The 27,643-nt window shown below is 46.8% G+C and overlaps 1 protein-coding gene across 6 annotated transcripts in view; it reads left to right on the plus strand.

Moving 5' to 3' along the window:
• The window catches only part of Ziz (dedicator of cytokinesis protein Ziz), a 181,445-nt gene that overhangs the window by 91,817 nt on the left and 61,985 nt on the right, over window positions 1-27,643 (plus strand). For all 6 annotated transcript variants that reach the window (XM_077698399.1, XM_077698401.1, XM_077698400.1 and 3 more), the window contains exons 3-14: window positions 16,310-16,482; window positions 17,722-17,794; window positions 18,329-18,427; window positions 20,053-20,184; window positions 21,281-21,479; window positions 22,457-22,545; window positions 22,737-22,820; window positions 23,557-23,706; window positions 24,400-24,630; window positions 25,267-25,472; window positions 26,752-26,874; window positions 27,037-27,122. In XM_077698399.1, the coding sequence (XP_077554525.1) occupies window positions 16,310-16,482; window positions 17,722-17,794; window positions 18,329-18,427; window positions 20,053-20,184; window positions 21,281-21,479; window positions 22,457-22,545; window positions 22,737-22,820; window positions 23,557-23,706; window positions 24,400-24,630; window positions 25,267-25,472; window positions 26,752-26,874; window positions 27,037-27,122 (1,645 nt within the window). The remainder of the gene's footprint in view (window positions 1-16,309; window positions 16,483-17,721; window positions 17,795-18,328; window positions 18,428-20,052; window positions 20,185-21,280; window positions 21,480-22,456; window positions 22,546-22,736; window positions 22,821-23,556; window positions 23,707-24,399; window positions 24,631-25,266; window positions 25,473-26,751; window positions 26,875-27,036; window positions 27,123-27,643) is intronic.

Below are 27,643 nucleotides of genomic sequence, written 5' to 3' on the forward strand. Positions count from 1 at the left end.
GGGAAGGGATGAACACCGCCGGTATCCTTCCAAATCAACCGCATCGGTCTAGGTGTTCTAAATCTACCGCGGCGGCCTAGCGCCGATGGCGTTCTCACACTCGGTCTTGTGTCTATCCTGACATACACCCTCAGGTCGGCGCTAGAGAGGTGATCGCTTTTTAAGTCGTTAGAGATAACTTTGTTTCGGGGGGTGCACCTGTACCGTAGCGTCTTCTCTTCCCACGCCTCGCACGTAACTGTGTTCGCGAAAGAAACAAACAAATAAAGAACGAAAACGCACCTGGGAGCTCTGCGATGTCCTGTTCGCAGGTTGTGCGTACGCGCCGGATTTTTCTAGTTCTTTTTTTTTTTTCCGAGTCCACGGTGCAGCTGTCCCTAACCGATCGGCTGTGCAAGAAAACGGTCGTTGTAGCGCAGTTCCTGTTGTGGCGCGCAATAAAGGGACGTGACTTACAAGAAGAAAGAAAAAAAAAATCGAAACCAAACAGCGCTGGGAACCCGTTTTTGTGCGGGTTGGTATACTGCACACGTAGACGTGCCCGCCTTGCCCCGTTTGGAGTTCGCAGCATTGTATGTATGTGTGTGCACGCTGCTCCCGTGTGTACGCTGGGGGATTGACCGGATTCTTTAGTTTTTACGGCCGGGCGTGCGCCGCCCTTACCGTTACAGGTTGGTCTTGCATGCATCTTGTTTTTACTACGGCTGGTTTTTAGTACCACCGCGCCCCGCTTCTGTCAGGCGTAAGATTTAATGGTGCGCGTTTAAATGACATTCGTTTTAATGAAAAGTCTTAACGGGTCATATAATAAACTGCGTGAACACGAAAATGTAGGTTACTGGCTGCGTTCGGTTCGTAGTTTTGCGGGGAAGGTAGGGGTTGGCTAGTGTCCGTTTTTGCAGTGTATCGGTTAGTGGTGCGCTGATGCGGCGATCGTGACTGCCGCGGCTCTATCGCGGAGCCGATCGTGGGACCGTCGCCGTCGCCATGGCAACGCGGGGCGACTCAGCATCGCATGTACGCGCGCCTCGTGCAGTCAAGCATTGTTGGTGCGCTAGCGCGAAAGTGCTGTGGAATTAGTTGCGGTGTCCTCTCGAAATAGATTCACGGACAAGGAGATACGTGAGCGGAGACGTGTGCTCGTGACTTAGGGAGAAGGAAGGGTCCAGAAGTAATCGCATGAAATAAGGAAACTCAGCAACTTCGTCGACAGAACGCCCAATGATTGCGCTAAGAAACAGAAGCCCAATGCGAACGTCGACAAGCAAAGCGGGTGTAGTAAATTTGGCTATGCAAACAGGGCGTTTTAGGGGCGCTCGCTTGACGACCTTTTTGAATTCTCGTATGCAGTTTTACGATCAACTGATGTTCCTGGGGTGATTTTGAGGGCCGGTAGCATAAAATATCGACGCAGTGTCGTCACAGTTTCATTACGTGGTACCCACAGTGCTGTCAGGAGGTGGTTTTTCTGCGCAAAATTTGACTGTTCTTTTTTGATAGAATAATAGTCGACCAGATTGTTTTCTTTAACTCGTATTTAGAGGGCTTTTGCACACACCCTCAGAGAGCGGAAAGTGATCCGTGGTAAGACATGTGCCAAGTAACTGATGACAAGCAGCGCGAGGAGCTCGACAATCACTTGGAGATCACTTCGTATCATAGTCTGTTGATCTCAACGGAGACGGTTTTCATAAAGCTCGTTGGCGTGTTCGTCCCCGCAGTCATCTTGCTCGACGTTTCCTCTCGACACGCCGCAATAAGAATAAGCACCGCCTCGTCGAACGTCGTGCTCTGTCCCCAAGACATGGCGTCGTTTCCATTTAAAGACCTCGACTATGTGTATCCGTTCATCGCATGTGGAGACCGCACGTCAAGCTTTCCCACGGGAGCGTCGCGTTCCGCTGTTTCTTGTATACCGTAGACCGCGGCGCTGCTCCGGGGTAGAAATTCCACCGTATCCGTCCGCCGCTAGAAGTAGGCCGGGGTGCTATCTCGCGCAGCTGGACGCGTAACGAAGTGTCCTGCCACTGCTTGCTTCATCCATCTCACGCTATCCACGCTCTTTATTCTTTTAACGCGAAAGTGTTGCATTCCCGGATACGCCAAGATTTCGATGACGTCATATCCGTCACGGAAATGACGCCAGCACAACGAACACAGGAGAAACTCCAGAAAAGGTTCGTTGGGGCGGATGGTGCCGCAGTCTAGGAGAGGTAAAGTGAAGCAAAGTAGTGCATCATGATGCTAACAAGCGCCGGCAGTTGGCGTAAGCTGCATCGTAGCGACGCCGACGGGCGAACGCCGACTGATTTGATGCGAAGAGAAACGCCAGCGGGTAGCGGAACGGGTTCGAGCGTGCACGGTTCAAGCTACAAATTCTATCTCTCGCGTTCCACAAGCTGAGCTCGTCGCAACTCAACCGTCTGCCGCATGCGCCACGGAGCAGCACCGAAGTGGTCGCACCTTTCCTGAAGAGACCCGCTAGCAGGACGTCGCTCGCCAAGCACACCGACAAGACAGCCGCCATCCCGCAAACCATGCTCCTTTCGCTGCAGATTTCGCTGCACACTTCACTTTCGTGCTTTACCGATTGCTATGACAGAGGAATCAACCACAGTTTGCTTGCTTCCCCTTCCCACGCACAGAATAGCTGGCCAGTGCTGATATCACCAGGCCGACCATTCTGTGTTTACACTTTCTGTAAAATTTATCTTCTCTTTGCTGGTGCAACGCTGGACCGGGCAGGAAATCGATGTTGTGGACGAGCTATCATGATCGGTCAGTTCAATGAAAAGTAATTTTTCTGGCGATGGTATTGATTAACGTGCTTGTCAACTCGAGAGCGTGAAGCCGATGGTGCCGAGTGTCTGCGCCGTCCGCCGACAGACTTAAAACGTTTTCACAGATGAAAACATTTTGCCCGTTTACAGGTTTAAATACTAGGACATTTTGTCAGGCTAAAACACTTTGTCCGTTGGCAGGCGAAGGCTAAAACAGCAACGCGCCTAATGGGCCGGCGATAACCATAGAGTTTCATACTAATATATACTAGAGGGAAATCTGGCGCTGCATTCGCGTGCTGCCGTGGGCGGCGCCATTGCAGCTAGCGACGTTCCTCGCCTCCTTGGCTTGGTTAATCACATGGCTTCTTTTTCGTCTTGAAGCCAAATCAACAAAATTGGTAACATTGTTTTTTTTATTCAGCTTGCATGAACCTTCTAAATAATCCCTGGCAAATACATCTTTCTGGAGGTTTAATTTTATAATGATAAAACAAATTCGATTAATCTTCTGCCGTAATATTGTTGCATTTTTGCAGCCAGAGGCAACTTTTCAGCCTGTTTGTGAGCCATGCCAAGGACAAGTGGAACGTGCCTGCCCGGTACATGACGGCACGCTCGCCGAAGCGCGGCTGCCCTAGATGGTGGCGCCAGATTTCCCTCTAGTGTATATTAGTATTAAACTCTATGGCGATAACCATGGGCTTTTTCAAACCTGGAGAGAGATTGATGCGAAAGACATAACCGGCTCTATTGGCGGTGAGTTGTTTGAGTGGCGCCCCCTGGCTCTGACGTCGGCAGATTGATGCGAAAGACATAACCGGCTCTATTGGCGGTGAGTTGCTTGAGTGGCGCCCCCTCGCTCTGACGTCGGCAGATTGATGATGCTACCGCTGCGCCAATTGCGCCAAACTGCGCCCAAGTGCTCTGGCTGCTACATCCTGCTACATTTCCTCTAAATTTGGCGATTCTGCGCCCAACCTGCGCCAAAGGGTGTGCGCCGACTTCCAGAAACGAAACTAACTACTTGAGGTTCCCCATTGAAAGCGACATCGCGGTGCACTTGTTTGAGGACGCAATCCGAGCCAAGCCAATGCAAAGTGCCCTTGTTGCGATAACGGCGATGTATTGCGGCTGGCGCCTCGTAGGCATTGTGAAATCTCACCTCCTACCGAGACAGTTGACCGTTAATTCCGTGCAGTGCGCTTCCCGCGCTCGCGTGACCGGCTGCCGCCATCGCGACCGTCCACCTCGCGGTCTTCGGGCCGCGATATGCGTGCCGTACTAGTGAAGTTCGGCAACAACGTCAGGCGTCGTGAAATTGCCGTACTCACTCGCCAACGCGCCCCGACAACGTACGCGTCGACCGGGTGCTGGCGGAGTTGTGCTGGAAGAAAAGTAGGCAAGAGATGAGGACGCAGGAGTTGTAGTGACAGTGGAATATCGATGATATGATTCTTGATGATACGAATTTCGGGATGATACGAATTTCTGATAAGTTCCGGTGAAATTGCATTGTTTGCTATGGGAAAAATTTCGGCTCTTACGAACGGACCTGCGGTGCCCGTCGGATGATACGAACGAGTCGGCGAAGCGCCCGACTGCCGAGGCAGCAAGCTACGGCGACGTACGGGCTCTCTGCCCTCTTTGTCGCTCTTTCTCTGGGAACGGCCGGGCTGTTGTTTTCTGCTCGCAAAAACCGCCGCGCACTCCACAGGCACGCTGACGCCGCCGCGAAACCACCTGCACGCTGCGCGGGGCGCGGCCAGCCGCGGCAACATGGCGGCGGTTTCGGTCGCGAAGTGGTGCGGGGCACTTCAAAGACCGCTTCTAACCGCTCTTTAAAATGCCGCTCAAAGCACACACGAAGTTTCTTGTGCGGTAAATGAGCTAATAATGTGAGCGAACACGGTGCTATAAAACATCATCCGCGCCGCTAGTGAAAGCGCCCATGAATTACCTGTCGGGTTGCTAAGCCTAAACATCCCCGGCGGAGCCAGCCGGCTGTCTTGAGCGCTTCGTAACTGCCGCCATGAGGCGCACGCCTTCCCATTGGCGCAAGTCGTCAGGCTGCTCCCACTGCCACGCGCGTCGCGCGTGATTTTCTGATCGCGCGCACAGCGCAGACGCGCAAGAATCTCGCGCAAAACGCTCCTGTAGTGAAAGTCCAGAAAGGACCGCTCGGTGACATGGAGGTTTAAAATTAAAGCAGAAAAACGTCACAGATTTCTTCACGCGAAAGTAAGAAAAGAAATAAACGAAAACTTGTTTTAGTGCTTAATTTTTTTGGTCTGTGTTGTTCATTCCAATTTCGGATGATACCAATATTTTTTGCGGTCCCGCGGGATTCGTATCACCGAGATTTTACTGTAAACAGATGAGAATTTACCAAGTGCAGGGGGAGAAAATAGTATGCAAGGGCAGGAAACGGTGAGAGAGTTCGGGCCAGGGAGTACGGCGATTTCACGACTCCTGACGTTGTGGAGCTTCACGAGTACGGCACGCACATGATGACGCCCGTCTTAGATTTCACGTAGAGTTCATAGAGGCATAGAATTCACACACGGGGAAATTGAAGGTGAAATGCGCGCATGTGGCCTCGCAGGGAATTAACATAGTCTCGGCGTGGGGGAGGGGGGGGGGGGGTATTTCACAACGCCTACGAGGTGCCTGCCCGTTTTGCTGTGTGAACGTCAACTGTAGTTTCTGCGCACAACTGGGTGCGAAGCCCATTGACAGACCTTGTCGATGGCATTTTCAAAGCTGAAAGATTCATACATTTTACTTGTATTTTGCTTTTCTTGTATGTGTGCCACTGCAGGTCCATGGGGATCTCATTTCATGACTGCCTTTAGGCATAGCAGTGTGCAAACAAATGACGGAGCGGTTCTTTTGCCCAGACTTGAACCCTTGTTATACAGGGGCACCTCAACGGCCGTTACGAGAACGGCAGTTGGCCTTAAAGGCAGTGAGGCGGAGTTACATGGCAGCACGAGCGCCGTTGCAAATCCAACGGGGGTCACCGCACCAACGGAGGTCACCGGTCTCCGTTGCGTCGGCAGATGGGCAAGATGGCTGCGCCCAGCAATGTGTCCCCGCTGCAGGCGAGCTCGGAGCCGCAAAAACGTTTTGTGTGGACACCGTCGCTGATGCATTTGCAAATTAACTTGTGGTAGGACAGTGCCGCTGCGGTTAGTTCAAGCGATGGAGTGTGAATTAGGACGCTTCACCACATCGGAACTCCAACAAGCGCAGCCATTTGCAACGCCATGAATCAGATTGGTTCGGTGAAATGTTATGCAGTACTCACTGTACTGTTACAAAAAACGGTTGCGATGAGTGAAAGAAATACACTGTAACATGCAGTGCAGAAAATAATTAAAGAAATTTTTTGAGTTCACGAGGTAGCATTTCAAGAGTAACGTCATAGTTCATCTAAACGGAACTGAACATGGGAAGTGCCGTGTGAGCACAGCCACCACCGTTCAGTTCCCGTGGCTGTTAGGGCATTCAACTGCCGTTTGTGTTACGGCCGTTGCAAGTTCCCATGTAGCAGCGGTACAAAAGCGATAGCTGATTTGCCTGTGATTATTGCTGTGCACCAGCGTCACAGGCAATTTTTCATTCGGATTTAATGGGCTACCTTGTCATTAACGGAGGCGTTTTGGGTGCTTGTGACAAGCGTGTCGTGAAGGGGCAAGATTCAGCCAGGTGCTGCATGTTGGCTGCCAGAAATGGCTGCTCGCTGCCTTTGTAAACAATAGCGCTGCTATCAGTGGCTTGTCATTTTAGACCCTTGCGGTGGCCGCGCTGATGCTGCTAAATAGTGATGCATGTGCAACAAGGGGAGGAGCGTGATGTTCAATTATGCAGTCAAAGCCGTGGCGCTACTGATGTTATTCGTCAGGGCTCCCACGATAGCCTTCCAATAGCGCTCGATTTTACATAGCATGTTCGTTGTGACAAGCAATTTTAGTTCGTTCATAGTAAATCTGCTATTGTGTAAAAATGAGAGCTTGTTTTTTTTTTAATTTTTGTTGTGCAGGCCGCTGCACAAAGTTCAATGCAGACATTCTTCAGGAGACTGATGAAAATGGGGACAAAATATCCATGTTCTGGGTTCTTTTAATTTTTTTATTATCGTTAAAGGGCGTGCTTTTAGCGATTATCTATCATGAATGCCATACGTGTCTTAAAATTGCTTTTATCAACACCTGCTCCGAAGGCTGATTTTGCTGCTCCAAAACGCATTTTTGCCTGCTCCAAAAGCTGCTCCAAAATGGCCTAAGCTGGTAGCATCACTGAAAGACATAACCGGCTCTATTGGCGGTGAGTTGTTTGAGTGGCGCCCCCTGGCTCTGACGTCGGCTTAGGGATTCGCGCCGCTGTCGTCTGCTACACTCCGCTTGTGAGGGGCAACAGTGCCTGGGCTAGAAATCGGCCGCTTCGTTGCTGTAGTGCGTTAAAAAGCGTATTTCTAGCGACTCAGTTATTTTGCCAGCTTCTGACGCATCTGAATAATTTGAAGCTGTATCCACCACAAGTTTGCAACACACGGAGATAGAGAACAACTTTCTTCAGAGTATCGGTCAGAAGATCGTGTGTAACTCGTCCTTTCTTGCTTATTCGCGAGGATCAGCGATCAGAGCTTCTCGATAAGTATTCAAAATGCGTAGGCTTCCCTGTAGTATTTTTGAGATGCTCCTATGAAGACTCAACAGTCTAATACCAACGTTTTTAGATTAGGTTGTCTAATACTACGTACCAAGCAGCGACCTCTACACGCTCATCGCACAGCAGGAAATAAAGCGGCTTTCTTCTGTTTCTTTCGTTGTTGTCTTGTATCGGATTAATGTTTCTTGTTTTTTTTTTCTTCTGCCTAACGCATTAATTTTTCTGCGCCGTCACCAACTTCTTATTAGGAGGTTTCGTGATGTTTGGGAGCCTCACAAAGGTCGTGTGGGTATTTCCTTCATTTTGTATGGCATACATTCCCGTCTTCACAAGTTGGCTTTCATTACGGCTGCGTGCAAGAAGGTGCATATCCGCAGCGTGCTTTGTTTATTCACATGCAAATACAATGAGAAGGTTTGTGCTAAGCCACCGCGATCGCGCCCTAAACAACGTGGTCCACAGTACTCGAAGGCGGCTTTTGTGCTCCGAATTTCTATCGTAATTATATCGTTATCATAACGAACTGACTCTCAACTCGAACAATGATGACACGATTACGGTGTTGAAGGCATGGTATACTCGCTAACTAACGTAATAAATAGTATACCTGCATATATTACAAGACTCGAAACCGAAGAAGAATTCCAAGTAGCTCTTTATTGCTTTTTCAGCCCTTCCAGGCGTGAAGAACAAATCCTATTCTACTCGGGATGGCGTTCTATGATTTGAAGAAAATTACTTTTACTCTCTTGTCCTGTACTGAGGACCCGGCCCACTAACCAGATCGATTTAATTGTTAAACAAAGTTTTCCCCTCCTCTCCTTACTTACTCCTCCCCCTCCTCTTGAGGGCAGTTTTCCTATAACGCATATCCGAATATCGGGAAGATATGGCTATGCAAAATGTTCCGAAATATCCCTCCAGGTCTTAACAAACAAATATGTGTTACTATAAATTTAACGAAGACGTGACTCGTTTTGCTCAATAAACCTCCATACTGGTTAGATGCCTGGTATAGAATCAGCACGCGCGTATATACACACTGGGTTATTTGGAACTCAACCTACAGTTTTTGCAGTCTATATAGTGCATGTCGGCAAACTTTCATGTCTTGACAACGTAAAGTGATGTGACAAAACGCGTTCGAGCGTTCGGCAAGGTTGCAAAAACTGTTTTACCTTACATATGATTACCGGGAATCGTGATGCCTTCTGCCAAAGCCGACAGCCCTGAAGGCCTAGAATTTGTTTTGGTCTTCCATTTTCGCTGTTGTCGGTTATTAGCAGCTGACTGTTCCTTTTGTTCGAATGCTTACATGAGAAGCTGACGCCTAGCTCCGACTCTTCGCGCTCCGCACAGGACCGGCTTCGCAAGGAATGGGGTGGCGCCGGCAATGTTTCTCCCGTAGCTGTATCCAAAACTATACTTTGACACCATGAGGTAGTGTATGCGATTTTAAGCCTATTATTATGATAAAAGTTACCCACACGCCAATTCTGGTGCGGACAAGCATCAGACGTTGACCGAGCGCAAAGAAACAGCAGGGAGAGAGATCCTGAGTGAAGCAGACGACAAATGCGAGAATCCCTAAGCTGACGTCACGGAGGCGCGCTTCGCAGCGCCGCCTGTGTTCGCGCTCACCGCCAATAGCATCGCAGCAAAAAAAAAAAAAAAAAAAAAAAAAAGAAATCAGGGAATTTGCGCAAGCCGTAAGGTGAAACTCATCAACGGTTGGAGGCGAGTGTGATGTCGAAGTCGTTTGAGTGTCATTTCGTAGCACACTGTCTGAATGTACGGTCAAGGTGTGACGGCTCACCATATATATGTGGTCGTTTTGTATTAAACCCTGAGCACGAGGGCGCGGGTTTGATTCCCGGCTGCGGTGGCCTCTTTTTTTTTTTTTTTTTTTTTGTGGAGGCGAAAAGCAAAAACGCCCGTGTGTACGAGATTTCGGCGCGCGTTAAATATCCCCAGCTGGTCGAAATTTATCCGGACCCCTCCACTACGGCGCGCTTCATCGCCTGCGTTGCGTCGTCGCGTTAAACCCTACAATCAATCAATCAATCAATCAATCAATCAATCAATCAATCAATCAATCAATCAATCAATCAATCAATCAATCAATCAATCAATCAATCAGTTTTGTATTAAACTCAGTTTGGACGAAAATTCCACAGCGTTTTGGAACCTATGGGGGCGGTACTTGTGAAGAGCGTTTCGCGAACCTGTAGAACAACTTTTTTCGGCACGAACCCTTAGGGTTGTCTTGCGGATAATTGCAGAACACTCCAAAAATCGTGAGCCATTCCACTCCGGTGAAGTGGTTGACCAGCAAAGCTGTTTAGCGCCAGACTCGGACGTGACAAAAATTTTTAATAAGGGTGGCACGAATTCGTTTATTATCTGCTAATGACCGCAAGTAAATGAAACTCGGAGTTATGATAAAGTCGTCTTAGCGGTCAGTTGTCATATTGGGAAGGTTTCGATTCGTGATAAAGTTGGGATACAGCATTTGGGATAAGAAAGAAAAAAAGTTTATTTGCACTAAACTTTTCTTGCAAAAGAGGTATACGTTACAAGAGCAGATATATCGAGACGGGGGTCCCATAATTGATACTGCATCGGGACGCTCGAAAAGTTGGCTGTGCCGCAAGGCGTTTTTGCTCGCGCGCAAAACAGATGCACGGAACTCATTAATGTAAATCTTCGGTGAAAAAAAAAAATGAGAACACGTATATTCGGCTAATTAGAAAGCTCGCCAAGGTGAGCGCGCTAGTTTTAGAAATAGGAACTGTTCTTTAAAAACATGCTTTTGACGCAATACATATTATAAGACGAATACACCACACATGTGTAAGGTATGTGCGAAATGAACGGAAGCGATTCGCGCCTCCTCAAGCGATAAAATGTTATCCACCCACCCCTTACTGTCGACAGCGTGCAACTGAGATTGAAGTCATAAGGAAAAGGGGTTGGAAGGTTGTTAGCGTCGGGAGCCAGCCGTCGGCTAATGAGACTCGAATGTTGTTAGAGGAAGATCCGCTTAGGAAGTAGGGCACGGGTGCTGCTACCAGAAGCGATGAAACACCGATTAGGCAGCGGGGAAGGAAGTTCCAATATCCGAGAGAAATTAGACGCACTGGTGGGCGGGTATCATCTGGCATTCGAGATATGACGCCGTTACCACTCACTGATGACACGGCGAGTTTTCACACACCGGATCGATCACGTCATCGGCGAACGCGTTTCGAGCGCGCTTATCGGCTCGTGCAAGCGAGATACCGGCGCGCCAAAAATGGAAGTGGAACTTTACCCGACGTGTCTGTGGATAAGGAAAGAAAACTCTGCTTAAAGAAAAGTCTGCTTCCCGCGTCGCGGAAAAGGCTATCGACAGCCATGAAATCTGGTGTGTACGTTGTTGCAGCACCAGCGACAAGCAATGGGGAAAGAGCGCGACCTTGCAGGACGCCGAGCGTTTGCTAACGCGCTCGGGCGTAAAAGATTAGCTGTATGTATACTGCTGTACGACTGTGTTTTCGCTTGTTTTCGTTATCCGGTTTTGTTTTTCGAGACTGGCCAACTATAGACATTCTCTCTCCCTCATCGGCTTTGCTTTGGCGACGCGTTCAAAGCGGATTACACGCCGATTTCGCGTTGCCGATTCGGGGGCTACGTTTCGAGGAAGCTCTCGCTGTGAGAGAAGGCCAGGGTATAAAAGATAGCGGGGCCGAGGTTCGCGCGGTGCGGGTGTGTGCGTCCGTAGTGGCGGGGATCGCGAGAACTGTGCCGACTCGCCTGGCACCTGTCTCTAAAAGCGTTGCCCGAAGCGAATGTCGAGCGGGTCGCCGTCCTGTAATGGGAGGGTCGACCGATGCCCCTGGGGTCCTCGTTGGCCGATATTCGCGCACGCGTGTACGGCAGGGTGTGTCACGCGTCGGGCATGATTAGCCCCCTTATCCCTCCTAGGGTACGGAGACGTCCCAAAAGTATACGCCAGTGATATATAGTAAGCGAGTGAATTTGTATTGGCCAGGAGGGCAGCACCCGAAGCCTGTTTTGGCTTCGCTTCAGGACTGCACTGCTCGCCCGCGTTACTAAGTTGCCTTTTCCCTGGGAAAGTGACACATGCTAGCACACTGGTATCCTAAACAGTTGCTTGATTGTCTGGTTGTATTCAATGAAGAGGCCCAGTGGTTGGGGAAGGGGGTCAATAGGAAATGGATAGTTGGGGGTGCAGGTCTTTCTGCATTCGGTCATAGATGCCGTTAGGGGGGTTTCGTCAGGCTCGCCATAAACTACGTGATAGAGGCCGCTTGCAAAGACGAGGCTCGGTACGAATGGGCCCGTTGGGGGAACAGGAAGCCCCGTGTCTCTGTCCAAATCCTATATGTAGTGGTTCAAGCCTTTTTCTATGGACATACCTGTTTTGATTGTTTTTAATACTAATATAATAATGTTTGCTATAATTGCAGTGTTCTGTGGTCCTGTGTTTCGAGCAAACTTACAAGCATTGCCGGTGTGGAGAGGGGGGTGGGGGTGGCGAATGTCTTGGGTGTTGGACGTCGCTTTCAACTAACATAAATCGCCTTATGTTCGTCGAAAGCGAAAGCATTACGGCTTACCCCGGCGACACTTCTCAACTACCTTTTTTACTACTATACATAGTGTTCGCGTCTCTTTCCTCGCTTTGCTTTCTTCGTCTTTCGGAGCATATTACTTCGACAGGCACACTGGCAGAACTCCACGACACAACCTCCCCTGAATCAGAGCCTGTTCTACTCACGTACCGCCACGTGCACCGGTCACACGATATGACGACAGCGCCGCACGCGCTGTCGTCATATCGAGTTAGCTTATAGGCTAACAAGCCTATAGGCTAACAAGATTTAACTTATAGGCTATAGGCTAACAAGCCTATAGGCTAAGTATAGGCTAGCCTATAGACAATAGTTAGCAGCCTATAGGCTAACTATAGGCTAGCCTGTCGGCTAACAAGTATACGCTAACTCTTGTTTTCCCACTGGAAAGGTGCCGATGTAGCGTGGTGGTAGCGCACTCAGCGCCTACTCTAGAGGCCACGGGTTCGATTCCCATACGAGCTTCAGTGTACTCAGTCCTCTTTTCGAAGCAATTGATTTACTTTGCCGAAATGATTCCACACGCGCTATTTGGCACAATTTGCGATTTTTTCTTGCGTTTTTCACTCTTCACAACTGCGGCCGTTTTCTTTACCGGGCGACGCCGCTTTTTTTTTTTTTTTTTTTTCGCACACAATGAGGCACTTCACCTTCAAGGCCGTCTGCGGTTGACTGGGCGTTCAAGTCACCAGCCAATCAAATTGAACTTTCACCATACGGCCGGAAATCGGGTAGCTGTGGAAGTCAGAAATTGACCTACATATCCTATGTATTCAGTATCCGTTTGCTTCGAAAAGGGATTTGAGCTGAAGCTCGTATCGGCGGCCGGTAGCGAACGGCGTCCGAACACGCGAGGTGTAAGGAGAAGGCTGTGGGTGGTGGTCATGATGAATAACGGTACACATAAATTCAGTTTAATTCTTTTTACGGAAGAATTGGCAAGAATCTGTGGAGCATGAAGGCAGAAAATGGGTGCACTCATACAAATTCAAACGCGTAACCGAGATATGGCACGATTGACTAATTACTACTTCCAGGTCTCAGATTGCGGACGCGCAAGTGCGGCCGTGTAGTTTAAAATGGTTGTGATCGTTTCTGTATAACCAATTTCACTGTGAACATGGCCTAGCGGGACCGCCCGTTCCGCGATGATTTCGCGTGCAAACCACTGTGGTATTCGTTGTCCTCGAACGTAAAAAAAAAAAAAAAAAGAAAAAAAGAAAAAATGAGAAAAAGTCGGCTAATAATGAAAACTGGGCCGTCTTACCATGACAGAATTCCAATTTTATACCTTGAATCGCTTCTTTTCAATGATGTTTCATTTATTCTTTTACCGCGCTTTTTTTTTGTTCGTTTTTTTTGTTCGTTCGTTCTCCAAAGAAACATTAATGACTAGGACATGAAAGGGAAGCGATGTGCAAGAAGAGCGATGAACGCACCGGAAACACGGAAATGGAGCAAGGAGACAAGGACCGTGTGACATACGTCCGCTGTAAGGGCGGCAAGCTGTGATGCTTGCGCGCAGCTGCGATCATATGGTTGTTCCGTGTCAGTCGACCTGGCAACCTGCAATTTTGATTATGGTGCTGACACCGGGCTTCTTTTTTAACAACAACAACAACAAAAAGTTGTACGCCGGTACGCCTTTTACCCCAAATGGGCATCAAAGCAAAACCGATGAATAAACACGTTCAGACGTGCATTTGACGAAAAGTACGGTCTGCGGCGTGACACCACGCCGCTTGGAACGCCACGCTTGCATGCGTAACACAGGGTGCTGTTACGACGATAAATGAGCGTCTTAAAAAAAAATACAGCAAAACCATTTTCGCTGCAACTTTACACGAAGGTCGCTTTTTTGGGCTATTTTGTTGAACAGCAGGGATAGTGATGGCACTTACCTGCTTTAAAAAAAAAACGAATAAAAGCTATCCCCGTGTTTGGGAGAGCCAGTGGCCAAATAAGACCGGAGGACCACCTTGGTACAGCGACACTTCTGGCGTATCCAGAAAGAAATGCGCGATGCCCCGCAGACCGGCACCGCCCGTGTGTTTTTTCTGGATACCGCGCCCCCGTTATAGGCTGCATGGTTAGAGTTCCTGTATATATGAGCTATAGAAAAACTCTAAAACTGGTCATCCGGCCCAAGATGGCCGCTGTTTTTCGTAGGCAAAAAAAAAAGAAAGAAAAAAAAACGGCTTTTATTTAATTTTTTAATAAGCAGTGAAGTACCACCGCCGTTCTTGGTGTTAAGCAAAATAGAACGCAAAATGTGGCCTTCGTGTAAAGTGTGAGCGTGAACGAAAAGGTGATTTGCTCGGGGAAAAAAAAATTAAGATAAGGACTCTTATTCATCGTCGTCACATCCCGTACGTCACAGCGCAGACCGCATTTTATTTTATTTTTTCAAGCGAAGCTTGTATTGGTTGACTTGCGCCGTCGGTAGTGGCGTACGCCGAAACGCCTTGCGGCAAAGCCAGCTTTATCAACGTACTCTAATGACGACGGTGATGGTGATGATGCCTTTTTCTCTAGACAAATCGTATGCTGGGCCCACTTTGCCCTCTTTTGATCGCAGTGATTGGTCCTCGAGTACGCTGGGGTAAACAGATGCACGAGCATTTTCGAGACAGTTCAGAATTACGCGCGAGATCGCCAGCGACAGACAGGCGATTGCGGGACGCTCATCCCGCGGGTCTTCTCTCGACGAGCCTTTGCCGGTTCGAAGCCCTTCGAAGGCCGTGCTTAGCGCATGCCGTGCGCGGCCTTCTTGTGCATTCTGCCGCTGATCGCGAAGGCTCGATGAAGCTGCTGCACGTGGTCGCGATTTGTAGACGGCGTCGTGGCGTCGGTCGCTCCCTCCCGGAGCGAGCGATGCATATCGGTGCGGCTACCACCACCGCGCAGTAGCCGCCACGAGGACCGGCCGCGCGAAGGGTTAATCCCACATATCTCGAGGGTAAAGATGGGTCGGGGCCACTTGCTCGCCGAAGCGATCTGGACTGGTTACGTGCGCCTAGCAGTTCTTTCGCGGGACGATGTTTTAGTCTGTTCATTTCGCTAGCTACGTGAAGCACTGCAGAGGCTGCGGAGCTCTGAGCTCGTCCGCGTTGGCTGAAGAGGTGCGCAAAAAAATTTCTTTCTTAATAAGGGGAAAATGGTTATAACAGGAAGCTTTCGCTCATGCAACCTGAGTCCAGCCAAAATCTGAACTGCTTTGACTTCGGCTGCAGGTTCGATTGCGATCATGGGAAGCGTTTTTTTTTTGTTGTTGTTGTTGCTTTTGAGGCGCTTGATGTGCCGTTGTGGAAACCCATTGTGTATAAGTTGGCTTTCCTGCAGTGCGGTTTGGGCGTAACGATTTGGACATTGATGACAGTGGCTTTCGACCAGAGAAAACTTTGCGTTTCAACCATATTTCACTTCACCCACGATCATCATCACCTTCAGAGAAAGTTGGTGTTTTGCTCGGACAACGATGCCATCGACGCGTTGGGGCTTTGAAAGAAGGACATCCCCCCACTCTCCCGCTGTAAGGGTGGAACCCGACGGCTGAAGTGCAGTAAAACATGGGAAGGATGGCTTTGCCGCACGACTTGGGTGCATGCTGTTTTGCGGTCTTTACAAACCTTTGGAGAGGTCGAAAGAGTGTCTGAAGGAAATAATCACTCACTTAAAAAAAAAGAAAAAAGAGATGCTCTCTTCTCAGTTTTTTGTACAGGTTCTTTTTCTTTCTGTTTCATTTTACAGCAACCCTTTGTTGAAAAATGAGCTTGAGAGCACTTCAAATAGGAGCCACACACCGTCAACCGTTGGAGGTTGCGTATTATAGGTGTTGCTTAAAGAAAATTTAGCGTCAACTAATCCTTCACTGAAGGTATGACAGTGCACATGTATCTAGGCAGCCTCCAGCTGTTAAGCACAAGGAATGCCGCTATATTGATAGTTTAGAAATTCAGCTTGTTAAGTGCACTAATTATCCGGATAATCGACAGCTTTTGGTCCTAGATCTTTTTCGTTCTCTTACTGCTACCAAATCAATTTTCTGGTTAGGTTCCCAGAGCCTAGTTATTTCATTCTGTTCCATTAATGACCTTCAGTGCTTCTTCTGAATTCACCACCATTATCACATACCATTCATTTGTGTGGACATCCAAGGTGTCACTTCCTGCCTCCGTTGTCGCTTATACTATTTTTTTTTTATCTTTGCACGTGCAGCAAGCCATCATTCCCCGTGCCATCCGCACCACCGTGCCAACGATACCAGCCAACGTCCGGCTCGAGTGCCTGCCCCTGTTTGTGCGCCAGTGCATCAAAACCTACACAGCCGACTGGCACACGGTTGTCTACAAGTTCAGCGTCTACTCGGGCTCCTACAAAGAGCTGCTCAGGTACGGATGGCAGCATGTTAGCTCTGTTCTCTAGTGGGTGACATGTTTTAAATCACTTCACTGCAGACCCAGTTAGGCAACCCATCTGTCTACCTGTAACCCTTGTGTCACACTTTGGTCGCAAACAAACACATTATTAATAAAAGGTGCCAAGGCCGCCATAGTTTGATATCGTAGTCTTAATATTGCCTCAAAAGAGTGCCTTTTCAGCAGTGTATATCGGTATAGTAGCGATTGCCACTTCAGAGGGGTTCGGTGAGTAGTGTGTCGTATGGGGTCTTATCAAGGTATTTAATGATAGGCCCGAGGGCCTTCATACTCTAATATCCGGCTTCTTATGTTGCGCCAATAAGAACTGTCTTTCCCACAGTGCATGTGCGCGTGTAGTAGTGAGGCTGACATAAAAGGGGCTTGGTGTATCGCAGAGCGGCATATGAAATTGTCCTACAATTTCAATTTGGGAGTATCTGCAATTTTTTCTAAACAGCAGAGCTGTTCAAGCTTGAGCTTAATCCAGTGGTGTTAGCAAAAAAGGAGAAAAGGGAAACAAGAAAAAAAAATGGCACCAGCTGTAAGGGGTGCACCACTGCAGGCAGTGCACTGTAACAGTGAAGCCTGCTTTCGTGGCTGCTCGAGTGTGAGAATAACGGGTGCGTGAGTATGCGCACCCCTTCCCTCACTGTACCATTTTAATGGCGGTTTTCGTTGGGCTACCAAAAGTAAAAAAAAAAAAAAAAATAAAAAAAGAAAATGGGCACAGCTTGCATTGTGGTGCAAGGTTGGAGAAACAGCGCAGCTGGGGGTCGACCGCGCTTCTTCCCCCCGAGGGATCCACTGTCAGTGGAGGGAACCGTTTGGAATGGCCTTGTAGAATCCGGCAAAACGTGGCCTCACCCCTGAACACTTAGCCTAGCTTAGTGAGAACTCTTTTAAGTATTTAAGTCTGATTGTCAAGCGAAAGTGTCTGCAGGGCTATGTTTTCTATGTATACAAATCATTGTGATATAAATGCCTTGATAACTGATGTACATCTGCCCTGTGGTAAATTCTGCATTTTCTCAAACCTAATAGAGTCTTCAACAAAAGGGCAGGGCCATAAAAAAAAATGTCTGCACAGTGCCTAAATGACTAGTCTCTCTTTAGTGTTAATGACAGTTAATGCGTTTAAATCATAATGTCTGGCAACTTTTTTTTTTTTTTCTGTTTTCTTTCTCTCTCTTTGCATCTCACCATTTTCAGTCGGATACCACGGCCAACGGACTTGCAGGATCAGGTGTATGAAGTGGACACTGAGACGGAAGTCAAAGACTCAGTATGTTGGCGATTGTGAAATTTTTCGATCCATTTCTCCTGACTTCCACTGGCAACAGAACCTTGCTTGTGCGTAATTTCCCTGGTCTTTCACTAAGTGAGTCAGCGGGCTGGGAATTTTTATTTGTGTCCTTATTAGAGGCTTCATGGAGGTGTTGCAGTCAGTCTATAATAAGTGCGTGGGAGGCCTAGAATAATAATGTTGGAAAAATTGTATTAGATTCATGATTCTCTGTGCAGATGTATGTACCACGTGTTGAAAAAAATTTGACTGATAAACTCCAGCAAACTCCCTCATTTTTGGTGAACACAGGACTCCAGCTAACTACTTCAACCACTTTCATACCTGATGCGTCTTAGCATTTATTCTGGAAGTTACGATTGTTTAGTAGCACATTGTTGACTATCTGTAAACAGTCACATTTTGTGAATGGCGATGAAATCCTGAATGCGTGCAACACATTTCCTGGAAGTGTGCACTTGAATATTATCAGACATGTGGCTGATGCACTTTTATTTGCTCTGTGTGTCACAGGAGAGCAATCTCAAGGGCGACTCTGAGGTCATCAAGGAAGGCTACATACTCAAGGGACCCGAATCTGGTACCGACAGCTTTATCAGCCTGGCAACAAAGGTGGGTTTGCCAGCAGCAGATATCAGACAATAAAAGTGTGGTCCCCATTTTTAAGTAATGTATGAAGAGTGGAGACAAGCGCTGAGCGTGCCTGTGCACTCGTTTATTAAAGGCTGCAGTTTTTACACCATTGCCTGTAGGCATGTCCCGTTCTGTATAGTCAGAAGGGATTTCTAAGCGCTGGGAAAATCATTTATAGCATGGTAAACATCTAGCCAAAAGTCCCTAGCTTTTTGCAGCCTGATGTCCCTTTGTTGAGATTTAGGATTCTCTGCCATATGTATTCTAGGTTATTAACACACAGTTTGCATGCCACTGGAGTTTTAAGGAATTGTTTTCTTTCATTAGAGGGACACTGGAGTGAGTTGTAAATGTCATCTAATTACATTTTAATGTTAAAGTTTAAGTTGCATAGGCCATTTAGGCAGCTGAGGCCCTCTTGAGGTTCCCTGCACACTCAAATGAACATGGGCACCATGCAAAGTGTGTGAACGGGGTGTAGGTTTGGGGGTGAACTGGTACGGCTGATATGAATGTCATATTGCAACCATTTTTATAGCTGCAAGCCTGCCAACTTGTGTACTGCCTTTCTCAAGTAGTGGCTATCCAGAACTGTACTGCTGCCACCTTGCACCTAAGTGTTGAAGGCTCCCCACTCCCTCTGTATTGCTTTGAGAAAGGTTCTGAACCAGTGTGGGGTGGTTGTTAGGTTTTAAAAGTGGAACCAGAGTTTTTTGCTCAGCCTTAAGGGGCTAGCACATTACCAGTATGATTTGCATCTCACATGCTGCGAATTGGAATGTGAAGCAAGAAGTGGCAGCCAGATAGCAGCTTTGGTGAATTTAAGCTTCAACCTTTGAAGTGTGGAGTGTACTTTATATTGAATACTGCTGACCTCCGTTAAGCACTTCTGTTTTTGCTTGAAGTGTGCCCAAGGTTTCTATTGATTGGGTATACAAATGCTGACATATAGGAACATTCTGACGGATCCTAGCGTGTAGTTAGCTAATAGATGTGCCTGTGTGTATGGCTTGCTTGTAGGTTCTATTGCTGCTGATGTGTTCTTTAGACTGCATTAGAATGTTTTCTCTTTAGACTGAATCCTTCGGGAAATGCCTTAGAGGTCTTTTGCTCCAATAAAGGGATTAGGTTCCTTATAGGCCTATGTTCTTGCTTGCAGCTGTTGTTTTATTAGTTTCAGGGAAGTTTAATGGCGTGATTTTTTTTAACACATTTTCAACATTCTGGAAGAGGTCATTGTAAGCATGCACGCAGTGAAGTCTGGCACATGTTTTGCGGGAAAGAGAACTTTACTGCATAAACCAACTTTACTACATGGTAATAATTGTCATTTTTTTTAATGTGAAAATTAGGAAGCTGAAATTATTTTAAACTTAAAAATATACTGCCTTTTTTAAAATTGCAACTGCAATTCATGAATTATTCTGAATTAAGAAAATGTACATAACACTATAAATTTGAGTTACTTACTTTTCTTGCTTTTTATTTTTGTTTCTGTATTTCCTGTCCGTTATCTATGCAAGATACCTATGTGCAACTTTGTGCAGTAAGGGGCCAGTGCATGAGGTATGCCTGGTGCATTCCTTTCTTTCTTCTTTGTCCAGTCGTTCAAGAGAAGATACATGACGCTAACGCGGGGAGTGGATGGCAGCCACTCGCTCGAGTTCTACAAGGACGACAAGAAGACCGAGTCTAAGGGCACCATCTGCATGGACTTCTGCGGCAAGGTGGTCAGGGTGAGGCTGAGGTTTTTGGCATTGCGGAACGCCTGCTGACGCCACCTGTGTCTGTTGAATTGCATTCCAACCTTGCTCCAGTCTTTTTCATGTTATGAATGTTGTTGTCACAGAGCCATTTATCACGTCAGCAGGTTGACATTTAGCATGCTTTGTTCAGAGACAGGCAAAGTTGCACATTTCAAATTACTGCAGATTGTACAATCTTTAGGTAGCTGCGTAATCCGAACTGGCAAAGTAACCTTAGCTTGACAAAAAACTGCAGCTTCACTTTAGTTACTAGTTTGTGAAGGGTGGATTATTGTTACCACAGGCTTTGGCACTGGGAAGGAAACAGTGGGTGGTAGAAAGTGTTGATAAAACTTTAAAGGTGCCTAAAGTATACGTTTGTCTGTAGGTTGACATCGGGTTTATAGCTTGCAGTGCTGCAGTATCATATTGTCGGTGATCATGCTTTTGTTCTGATATACTTTCTAGATGGGTTTATTATGCATCGTTTGAATGGGTCATCTGTATCTGGGGTGTTGTTAACAGTTGGTATAAGCCGGCGTATTGGACTACTGCACTAGTGGTTGGGCCCCCTTTTGGTGGGGAGGATGGCTCTGATGCATAATAAAACAAGGTAATGTATCTGCACTGAGTACATCTTTTTCCACCATTCTGAACAAACAGCATGGCATACACCCTATTATTACCTGTTAGCATGCAAACCTCCAAGTCATCTCTCTTTAGTCCTGTGGCTATTTGTATAGTAGGTCACATGGCTCTGTGTACAGCAGGTAACATGGCGAGAACCTTTTATAGCGGACATTGCCCTATTATAAAAATTCACTGCTTTCATTAGGTGCGCGTTTGCGGATTCATATTGAGCTTAGTTTGGTACAGTTTTTTTTCTTTTCCATAACACGTTGACTACCTGTAAATTCACCCCATGGAAGTTTGTTTATTTTTTTGGCGGGCATGCATAAAAAGCAACGATATGTGGCTTATAGGGCCATGTGCTGACCTCTGGACGAATAGATCAAGTGTGCAGTTCGTTGATGCGTAGCTTGACTGCCTCTCTGAAAATGCTTTCCTCGCCTCTCTTTTCGTGCAGAACTCCAAGCGTAGCAAGTTGAGCTTTGAGCTGCGCATGCAAGATGGCCACAAGTCGTGCGTGCTGGCGGCCGAGAGCGAGGTGGAGATGGACGGCTGGATGGCCATGCTGGTGGCCATCACCACCAACTACCGCAACGCCCAGGAGTCCAGCAGGAAGGCTGCCGCCGCCTCTGCCGCCGTGCTCTCCTCCCCTGAAGGTCTGTTCCCCTCTCTCCCCGTCAATTAAAGGAAAAATTAACAGCAAACTGTTGTTTTCTGCAGTAAAGTGTAAACTTTGGCTAGTTGGTACATATTAAATAGCAGGGCAACAGCACGAAGGCAAAGGCAAGAGGAGGAGGGCCGTGTGTGTCCCCCTCCTTTTCTTGTCTTCGTCTTTGCACTGTCGCCTTGATATGTAATGTTGTTTTCTGATCTCTTACCTCCTATGAGTTCCTTCTAGCTTGTAAACTGTGAAGCCCGAGTCAAGACTGGCCAGTGTGTTGTCTATGATGAATTTGTGCCATTCGAGTCATCGGTTTCAATTCGACTACTAAGAGCCCGATGCAGAGATGTGGGAGGGTGCTTTGAATGTAGTTTTTTTTTTTTCTGTGCAAGCAGCTTCTGTGCTTATTGGGGTGTTACCAACGTTTTGAGTATTGTACATAGTATTTGTGTTAGCATTTATGGAACATTACATTTTTGCTGAGAAATGTGACATGATTTTGCACGAATAAAAAATAAGGGGTGCAATAGGGAGGCACATGTCCTGCGAAATGTGCATTGCAGTGACGTGATTTTGGGCAAATAAAAATGAATGGGTGTAATAGGGAAGGGAATACTTTCTTGTTGGTCTGCCCACTGCCCCTTGGAAAATAGCTTGTATTGAAATCGTTGGAGAAAATAGACATGAATCTTTTTATCTCCCTGGGTTTGCACTGAACCCAAGTGAATGCTAAAAGCATGTAGTGCAGGTAATCAGCAGTGTGTGAGTCAAGATACTTTGCTGGGAATGTTTGTAGGAGGAATTTTGGCAGCATGACTATGAGGGAAGAAAATAAAGAGAAATGTGGTAGAGTGCAGAAGTCGTGTTGGTACATTTCATCAGAAAAAATAAAGTATACTATTAGAGCTTTTCGTGGCATTGTTCTAGGCATTTACATTGCCTGTAACTTATTTCACCGTATGTGCTGTGCAGAGAACAATGTGATCACATCGCCCTCGGCGCCATATGGGTACGGGACATTGAAGAGCTTGGAGCACAGTAAGAACCCAGATTTGGTGAAGGTAAGCAACCCACCAGTCCTGAAATGACTGTTCTACGTGTTTCTTGTGTTGACTTTAATTTCGTATTTTGAAAAGAAATGAATAAAGTACCAACAATTTTGTTTTGTACATCAAGTAGGCAGGGGCATATGCAAGAAACTGTTTCTGGCCTCTGAATCAAGCTTGAGATGTCCAAACTTTTCACTTTGCAGTATGCCAAGGAGACGGACTACTCGATATCGCAAGCGCGCAAGCAGAATCGGCAAAACCTTTTCTCCATTTACCCTGACCTACATGTGAGTGCTTTTCTCTATGCTTGGTATAATGCAACTCGTACATGGCTGTGCTAGGTTTTTGTAAATTTGTTTGTTGCAGTCGACCTGCGCATAATGTCATACCTGATCTTTTAACGGAAGTTTGGCAAAAGCTTTGGAAATAGTCCTGGGCAGGGAAAAAAAATCTTCGGAAAGTTACTTGCACTTTATGGCACAAAGGCTGCTGTGTACATAATCAGCCGTTGCTGTGAGGACAAAAACCATTTTGTAAGCTGACAATGCGCTCAAGTGCATATGTTGGAATTTTGGGAGAAAAAATACTCTTTATTGTGTGACAGCTTTCTGCCCCATTGTGTTTCCTTGGCTGTTCGTCTGGCCAGACTTGATGTTGTGAGCAATCTCTTTCTGTTAGCACCGTTTTTTTGCTGTAATCTTGTGTTAACGTCACGTGCAACTGATGCTATTGCATTTTTGTTGCCGTTCTGCTCAAGTGCCGCGATAATTTTGATGGCCACTTTGAGGCTAGTTCACAGGCCTTTATTCTTGGAATGAGTTTGTAGTTTTTGTAGAAGTGATGCATGTGACCCAGTAATGCCATGACGAGGCTTTGAATGTCACTTCTTGTAGACGGTTGCTGCTTAGTGGCTGGACTAATGGCTAAAGGTGCACTTGTTACACCTTGGCTAGGGTGCAACCAAGACATTGTGATTGTGGCTGACCTTTTGTTACCATCTCTTTTTGTTCCTTTTCGGGGCAGAGGTCGAGTAGCTGTGTGCACATCTCCAGCTATGAACGGCGCGTGGAGCCCTTCAAGGAAGAATTCAACACGCGGATATTTGTCAAGTGCGAAGAGGTCAAGTTCAACCTTCAGGCTCCTCTCGACTGCCAAAACGGCTCTCTGTGCCAGGTAAGGAGAAACTATGGCAGTGAAATCCGCTGTGCCAATCCTTGGAGTTCATCTCATGTCAAAATTAGTCACGTTATCTGCATTTGCTGTGTCATGGTACGTTATTGCTCTTACTTCCAAAGGAATTTGTCTCTATTAGTTTTTGCTTGGTTTGTTCGGATATATTGCTTACCTTCTGTCCATCATAACTATGCAGGGCTGGAGACATTGCTGCAGTACTTTTACATTATTTGCGTGCCCGATCGTAAAGCTTGTTTCCGCCAGTTTTGTCCAAATAAAAGGGAAATTTAAGTAGATTTAACATTAATACCCCCAGCACAAAGCAACATTCAAATCTCACTAAAAACAGTAACTTTTGTCAGTGCAAATCGATATGAGGTGCTTGCATTGGTGCTAACTTTTTGCTTGAATGCTCATTCGTTATCACTCTCGATGCTGCTGTCCACTGAGATATGTATTAGCCATAATAAAACAAATTATTCACGCATTCATTATTTGATTGCGTTTGAAACTCGAGTATTTGCACATCCATAAGGCCAGGTCCTTTTGCATGCAAGGACCTGGCATTTGTGGTGCAGGTTATTTACGCTAAAACAGAGTAGAGTAGCGTATACATCTTGCTTTGTTGTTCAGGAATTGAGCGTGTGGGTGGGAGGGATAGCAAAGCAGTGACAAGTGATCCCTGCCTTGCAGGTGGAGCCGTACTTCACCACGATGGCCGTGTATGACGTGCGCCACAACCGCAAGGTATCCGAGGACTTCCGCTTTGACGTCAACAACTCGTACATGCGCAACATGCTCCCCAAGACGACGCGGAGAAAAAGCGGCTCAGCGCCCAATGGCACGGCGGGCACCCAGCTCACGGACTGCCTCTTACCTGGCATGAGTGAGCTGGGAGAAGAGTGGCTGGCGTTTCCACAGCAGGTGGGCTCATTTTGAGCACTTGTCATCAATGCCTCATTCAATGTAATTGCATTCAATCAACGGATAAATGTAGTTTTAACACGGGAGTGCTTATTGGTTAGTCACGAACTGTTCAGTGGCAGCGGCGTTGGGGAAGCCTCCCTTGTTTGCCATCAGCCACACAGTCTTACAGTGCACATCTTAACTGAGAAAGAAAGAAGGGAGGATTCGCTGTAGGCTAGAAATGACATCGCATGTCCAGCCCGCCATGCGAATCAAACCACAGATGTCATGTTCTCATGCAGTGCTGAACTAGCTGGAATGTTTCACGGGGACCACTCGCAATTTTAATGCAGCCTGCCACACATTTGTCTTCTACCAGTGCATCGTAACGCAGGTGGAAGTATTCAAGTCATCTCTCGTGCAGTGATTGATCTATTTCGGGTGGTTTCATGTAAGGGGTTTTTAAATACATCCTCATAGGCTACCCAAGGTTAGTGGGGATTGAGGCGACATGCTTCAGTGTCACATGACTGCATCTACGTTTTCACAGCTCAACTTGCATGCTTCTTCCGTCCCACAGGGGCACAGGCTGCACTCTTTCATAATGTGCTCTTTCACAGTGTCGTCCATCCATTCATCTCTTCCCCTGCGCAGGCCATCTTCATGGTGCAGCGTCCGGACCCCGACCTGTTCCTGGTGGTGCGGGTGGAGAAGGTGCTGCAGGGGGGGATAGCGCAGGCCTCGGAGCCCTACCTGCGCCACGGCTCCGACGGCCGCCAGGGCTCCAAGGCCCAGAAGATGTTCCGCCTCTGCTGCCAGCGCCTCAACCACTACCGCATGCCTTTCGCCTGGGCCGCCAAGTAAGACACCCCTCCTCTTCTCTTGACGGCTTCTTTGATGGCTACCGACGTTGAGGCTTTGTATGTGTGACATGTACGCTTCTCGTTGGCCAAACATCCTGTCGACTGCACCAACCACAACACCCAATGGCTTCAAGTTTAATTATTCTCACTGAATCCGTACCCACACATCTTACTCTGGTTTTCACTCTCCTTGGTGGACCCCTTGCATTGATTCTTTTTGACTTTGTCGAACTGTTCGTTACTTTGTCAACTCTCATTACCCTTCTTCAGTTTTCTGGTTGATTATAGTCGCACCTCTGTTGACATCCCCAACGAAGTCTTCAGTTTCCACTTCTTGTGCAGCTGTTTTCTTTTTTTTTAACCTTTTGCATGATTAGGCATTTTTGCATAGCTTCAGTGTTGTGTGAAAAAGCCAACATAACAGTAGGTGCAGCTTAATGAAACAAGACACACCTTGTGGCAAAACATTCGTAGTAGAGTTGGACCTTGATTTTATGAAACCTGATTTTACGAATTTTCTGATTTAACATACAAATTCGGATTTGCCCTATGTTTGCTTGATGCTTTCTCGGTCATTAAGAAGTTTGCAATTTAACAAAATATACTGCAGGTTCTGGGAACTTTTTGAAATTTTTGGAAATTCGGAGAAGTTGAATACTACTAGTAATTGCATAAGTGTGTTCCAAATCGGGTAGTTTAGCACACACCACTCGCGAGGTCCTTGAAAGTTAGACATTCTAGCACCCCTGGAGAGAATGCATTGAAATGCATGAGAATTACACATAGGGTATGGACGGAAGACTTGTCACACTACGTTATAAAAATAAGAAATAGTAAGAGAAGTAGACGTAGCAGCTCCTCAGATTGGCAGCCTCCCATCTCTGTCTTCTTTTTGCCCGATTGGTTTTAACAGCTACATTATTGCTGAAGCTCAAATTGCATATTTAGGGTTTAAAATGATGAAATCATCATGCTTGAACTGGACAAGTAGTGTGAAACTTTGAAACCAACTTTGATGTGTAGCACAAAATGTATTTTATGCCTCACTGCGCTCTGAGGTCATTCTTATGTGTACTTGATAAGAGAAAACAAGAAAAGTGTGAAAGTTCAATTTTTAATCTGATCGCCTTTTATAAGCTAGCTTCCAACATGAAATGCTACTTAGTGCGGACAAGGAGCTGCAGAGGATTTGCAGACTGACATGGCATAGTAGCTGGCTGTCTTACTTCCCATCCCACCCTCATTCCCTTCTTTTTCTTTTTTTTTGCACCTCCAGGCCTCTCTTCAGCCGGCATTCTAGTGAATTGGACAAGTCTCTCGAGTTCGGGCAGATCTACCGACAGGATAGTGGCAAGCTGTCTGAAGAGGACACACTGAAATTTCTCTCTGACCTCAAAAGGTTAGTATCCTCTTTCACAGGTTCTGCGAATGAGAGATTTAGGCTTATTTCAGTGCTGGGCAAGGTTGTAGCAGAGTGGTTCAGCTATTGGTGCATGTGTACGCATCATCATTCTCACAAATCTTTTTTTGTTTGTTTGTTTGTTTCCATTTTCTCATGAAGGCCGGAGAAGGTGAAGCACTTCACGGTGATTCCGGGGCACATCAAGGTCACTCTGAGGTCACTCAGGCCTGATGAAACGGTCAACAGTGAGTGTTAAGCCTTTTTCATTCTTACTGGTTTATCAATATATATTTTTGTGCTGCACAGGACACTGTAGTGATCTGTGTGAGTTTTGGCACTTGAAAGGAGTGCTTCTGATCAGTCAGTTGAATTGTTACACTAGCCCTTTCCCTGTTATCGCTACAAAAATGAACCCGTCTTGTAAAAATCTTTGCTTTTTTGACAGAAACAAATTTAAGTGCTTGAATAATATGCATCGTAACTCCAAGTCTGAGCACTTTCTTGACAAAGGTCAAAGGAAGTGCCATAGTTACGGTAAATTCCTGGGTGCTATCACTCATTTTCATTGCTGCAAATGAGCAATTTAGTTGATTTTGTTAAGCCTTTACAGTAGACACTCTTGCAATTTATGTATTGCTCGTATATTTCTGCTTTTGGTTTGTCTGTTGCTCAATGTCCACTCTACCCACGTGTTTGTCTTTTCGGAAGTTCCTGTTTTGTCACCTGATTGCTGTGAAGTGCTCACTAATGCAAACTTTTCTGACAG

The sequence above is a fragment of the Haemaphysalis longicornis genome, unplaced genomic scaffold (genome assembly GCF_048455015.1).
Source record: "Haemaphysalis longicornis isolate Haplotype H1 unplaced genomic scaffold, Haemaphysalis longicornis Haplotype H1 scaffold_2, whole genome shotgun sequence".
Taxonomy (NCBI): Eukaryota; Metazoa; Arthropoda; class Arachnida; order Ixodida; family Ixodidae; genus Haemaphysalis; species Haemaphysalis longicornis.